The following is a 4,731-nucleotide window of genomic DNA, read 5'->3' as shown; positions in this document are numbered from 1 at the left end:
AACACAGCCATTACAGGCAGAACAAACATACTGGTGTCATGGAACAAGTCCCTCACAGACAGCAATTCTTTTTGACCTATCCTGGGGATGCTGTGGGGAAATCATGTGAAGGGTTAGTAAAACAGCTGCACCATTATGCAAGTCAGCTCTGATTATCCATTAACTGCTTGCCCCCATTTACCAATTTGAAGCAAAGCTTCTATGCCAGAATTCCTAATAATTGCAGCTGGTGTTCTTATAACCCAGAACATTTAACTTGGGGTTATTTGTCTACTGATTATTAGTAAGTTTGGATTAGATATCCAAGTCCCTTTTAACTGACTGATCCAAATTTTCACCCTGCTGTTAAAAAGATAGCAGGCACGTTGTCCCACCATGCCATTTGGTGCAGGCTACAACGGTGAGTCACTCAGATTGCATTAAAGTGTAATTCTAGAGAAGTTTCAGATTTGGCTATGCAATGCCTTACTATGTATTATAAAACATCTATGTAAAAGTGTTTAATTTTTGAACAGCTACACCTCAGTTTCTCAGAAAAAAAAATCTGGTTCTGCTTTTGACTAGAAAAATCAGTGTACAAAATGTTGGAAACCCAATATTGGATTCTTCATAGTATTTTTTTAAAGGTAAGTGTGTTTTTTTCTTCTCAATGTAGACTTTTCTTGGTTTACTCAATGCTTCATAGAACGCACAAAAACACTTGTTAGCTGGTATTCGTGCAATCCAATCTAAAAACAGTTTTTGAAGAAAGCACCAGAAAAGTTACTTAAGGCTTAAATCAGTTTAAAAGTAAACCTGTACATTAATTTTGTTCTACTCTTCAGAAACAAGTAATTTTGAGTATTTGCTTTGCAACTTCTGAACATATATAATTAACAACAATCCTTTCTTATCCCACCATGACCAGATACAGGTTTTGCCATAAACTTAATATTAACCCAAAGAACACAGAGACATAGCATTGAACTTCTGTTTTAATGGTCTCAAATTCTGTGACAGATTTTTGGTCAAGTTTCCATTTTAAAAAATTTACTGATTTTAAAGACTAATAACTTAAACTGCCACGAAACAAATGGTCCACAAACATTCCTTTCCTTCTGAAGCTTTTACGATGCATTGTAATCATTAACCAGTCTTTCACTATTAAACTTAAATGGCCAATTGAGACAAACAGTTCTGAGACCGTTCTTCCACCACTGGTTAAGACTGAGGTGGCAGCTGGTGTACAGAATTTTCATTTAGCCTTCTGGGCCTTCTGGGCAGACTTTGTGACCTTGCCAGCTCCTCCAGCCTTCTTGTCAACTGCCTTGATGACACCAACAGCGACCGTCTGCCTCATGTCACGCACGGCAAAACGACCTGAAAGCAAAAACATGTTTCATGACTTTTGTCTATGCTGCCTAAATCCCAGCCCAATTTGCAAAGTGGCCAGTGCTGCGCTCTGGAACCAGACAGGGGCAGAGGCATGACCCCTCTCTGAACTTTCCCTGTACCAGCAAGGTCTTGGTTCCACTTCACAGTTTCAAGTCACAGCTTTCATCAGTGTTTCACAGAACATACTGCATCCCAATACTAGAAATCGAGGAGTGTCTTTTCCACAGACCAGTATTAATGTGAGATGCCTTACCGAGAGGAGGATAATCAGAGAAGCTCTCAACACACATGGGCTTGCCAGGGATCATATCAACGATGGCAGCATCTCCAGATTTCAGGAATTTGGGGCCATCCTCCAGCTTCTTGCCAGAACGACGATCGATCTTCTCCTTAAGCTCAGCAAACTTGCAGGCAATGTGAGCAGTATGGCAATCCAGCACAGGGGCATAGCCAGCACTGATTTGGCCAGGGTGGTTCAGGATGATGACCTTTTAAAAAACAAAGCCAAGTTAGAAGGGGAGTAATTTTGAACACTGACATGTTCTTACAAAGCCACGGAGTTAATGAGATTTACTTCAATCAAATAGAACTCAAAATACAACTCTATGTTGCTTTATAGCTTAGACTCCTATTTTGGAATGGAGAGCTACATTCCCAACATCCCTGAACAGCTGCACATACCTGTGCAGTGAAGCCAGCAGCTTCCATGGGAGGGTCATTCTTGCTGTCACCAGCAACATTACCACGGCGAACATCCTTCACAGACACGTTCTTAACATTGAAGCCAACGTTGTCACCAGGCAGAGCTTCGCTCAGGGCTTCGTGGTGCATCTCCACAGACTTAACTTCAGTTGTTACATTGACTGGGGCAAATGTAACCACCATGCCTGGCTTCAGGACACCTGTTTCCACACGGCCAACTGGTACAGTACCAATGCCTGCAAGAAGCAACAACAGTATTATTCATTACTCAGCTTAGTGAATATATGCCCTTATGGGGAAAAAAAACCCACTTGAGCAAACACATGCATTTCTGGCCCATAGTTCAGCTGTTGCTGGCACGGGAGCAGCATTCCAGAGAACACATACCGCCGATTTTGTAGACATCCTGAAGAGGCAGACGCAGAGGTTTGTCAGTTGGACGAGTTGGTGGCAGGATGCAGTCCAGGGCTTCAAGGAGCGTGGTTCCGCTGGCACTGCCATCCTTACGGGTGATCTTCCATCCCTTGAACCAGGGCATCTGTAATGAAAACAAGCCCGGGTTAATCTGACTGCCAAATGGTGCCAAAATGGTGCAAGGCTGAGAAAGCCCAAGTGGTATTTCTTAGCATTATCTCAATTTACTGTTGCAGAGTGAGAACTTTTATAAGTGCTAAGATTTATCTCAGACCGTAGCACTTTCTAAACATAACTACTACAAAATATGTGCATTTTATCATTGTATAAGCAGGCTCAGTCTTTTTAGTTTCATGCCTTAACAGAAATAAATGCCAAACCTACATTAGAGCTAGGCTCCAGCATGTTGTCACCATTCCAACCAGAAATTGGCACGAAAGCCACAGTGTCTGGGTTGTAGCCAATCTTCTTGATGTAAGTGCTGACTTCCTTGACAATCTCTTCATATCTCTTCTGGCTGTAGGGTGGCTCAGTGGAATCCATCTTGTTGACACCAACAATCAGCTGTTTTACACCCAGGGTGTAGGCCAGAAGGGCATGCTCACGGGTCTGCCCGTTCTTGGAAATACCAGCCTCAAACTCACCAACACCAGCAGCAACGATCAGGACAGCACAATCAGCCTTTGAAAAGAAAAAAAAAAAACCCTCACTATAATGCTTGTATGTCAAAGTACTACAGGAACCTCTCTAAGCTATCACGGAACAACCTTCCTAAACCCCCCAAACCCTACTTTCTTTACATACCTGAGAAGTTCCAGTAATCATGTTTTTAATGAAGTCTCTGTGTCCAGGAGCATCGATGATGGTGACGTAGTATTTGCTTGTTTCAAATTTCCACAGGGAAATATCAATAGTAATACCACGCTCACGCTCAGCCTTCAGCTTGTCCAAGACCCAGGCATATTTGAAGGAACCTTTGCCCATCTATGGTTACAAAAAAACCAGTGTTTTATTCCCATTAGAAGAAAAAAGAGTTCTATATCTGCAATTAGTTCAGAAAGATCACAGTCTAATAACAGTAACTCACTTAACACTGAAAAAAGTTGCTGCTCATAAAAGCAACAAGATACACTTGGCACTACTGGTGAGAGATGCCAACTGTTGAACCTCAGTGAACCTGTTGACAGTTCAGACTCCTTCACAGCTTGTTAATTTCACCAACGCATCTTTATGATAGAGCTCTTGGGCCGGAGTCCTACTATCAAGTATCCTCTACAATTTTAAGCTCTTTTACTACTTCAATCCTTGCAATAATCAACACTTTAACTTCCACTCTGATTAGCATTTGCCAAATTTTATGTTCTTATGACCCGTGCTGTCATCACATGGAAAAAAACTTCAATCCTTGCAATAATCAACACTTTAACTTCCACTCTGATTAGCATTTGCCAAATTTATGTTCTTATGACCTGTGGTGTTATCACATGAAAAAAAAAACTACCAGTAAAACTCCCTGACTTTTAAATTAAGACCTCAATAGATCAACTTCCTTCTATGCAGTTTGAATCCAGCCATTTAACTTGATTCCAGATGTTACTATTCATATGAAACTTCAGATTACCTTCTCTTCACTTGCTCTACATGTCACAATCTGAATTTCCTGCAACTAACACAATCCCAGATGGAACACTTAAAACACTTGTTCTACCTCGGGGACAACTGCAACACAGCTGCCGCCCTGTGGCCACGCAACACTGAGCGGCTTGTTCAGCTCCTGGGGCAGAGGCAACCAAACCGCCTCCCCGTGGCCACTGACCGCTCTGCAGCTTCACTTTCCAATTAAGCCTCTATTCATTCCCGCAGCCCGGAATTCTGCTGGTTGCTACGGGCCTACGCACCTCGGCGGCTTCCTTCTCGAACTTCTCGATGGTTCTCTTGTCGATGCCCCCACATTTGTAGATGAGGTGGCCGGTGGTGGTGGACTTGCCAGAGTCGACGTGGCCGATGACAACGATGTTGATGTGGGTCTTCTCCTTTCCCATTTTGGATGTTAGCTGAGTTCTTTCTTCCGGCAAAAGAGAATCGACACCTGTAAGTTCCCCAGAAAAAAACTGGTTACGCCTCGGGCCGGGCCTGGGGGCAGCGATGGCGGCGCCACATGCGGGGCGGCCCGGCCGGGATGGCGGCCCCGCCCCGCCGGGGGAGGGGAGGAGCGGGCGGGCGGCCCGGGGGCCCCTCGGA

General features: G+C 43.7%; 1 protein-coding gene across 1 annotated transcript in view; it reads right to left on the bottom strand.

The window, feature by feature from the left end:
- Window positions 1-956: 956 nt before the first annotated feature.
- Window positions 957-4,731, bottom strand: part of EEF1A1 (eukaryotic translation elongation factor 1 alpha 1) — a 4,637-nt gene continuing 862 nt past the window's right edge. Inside the window, exons 2-8 of the mRNA XM_039728369.1 lie at window positions 4,389-4,579; window positions 3,295-3,474; window positions 2,875-3,171; window positions 2,464-2,614; window positions 2,056-2,312; window positions 1,628-1,862; window positions 957-1,359 (exon numbers count right to left, since the gene is read on the bottom strand). Of these exons, the coding sequence (XP_039584303.1) occupies window positions 1,235-1,359; window positions 1,628-1,862; window positions 2,056-2,312; window positions 2,464-2,614; window positions 2,875-3,171; window positions 3,295-3,474; window positions 4,389-4,532 (1,389 nt within the window). The 5' untranslated portion in view covers window positions 4,533-4,579 and the 3' untranslated portion in view covers window positions 957-1,234. The remainder of the gene's footprint in view (window positions 1,360-1,627; window positions 1,863-2,055; window positions 2,313-2,463; window positions 2,615-2,874; window positions 3,172-3,294; window positions 3,475-4,388; window positions 4,580-4,731) is intronic.

Source organism: Passer montanus, unplaced genomic scaffold, assembly GCF_014805655.1.
Source record: "Passer montanus isolate IOZ18808 unplaced genomic scaffold, ASM1480565v1 scaffold11, whole genome shotgun sequence".
Lineage (NCBI taxonomy): Eukaryota > Metazoa > Chordata > Aves > Passeriformes > Passeridae > Passer > Passer montanus.
The sequence above is the reverse complement of the archived record's forward strand: the minus strand, read 5'-3'. Positions and strand labels throughout refer to the sequence as shown.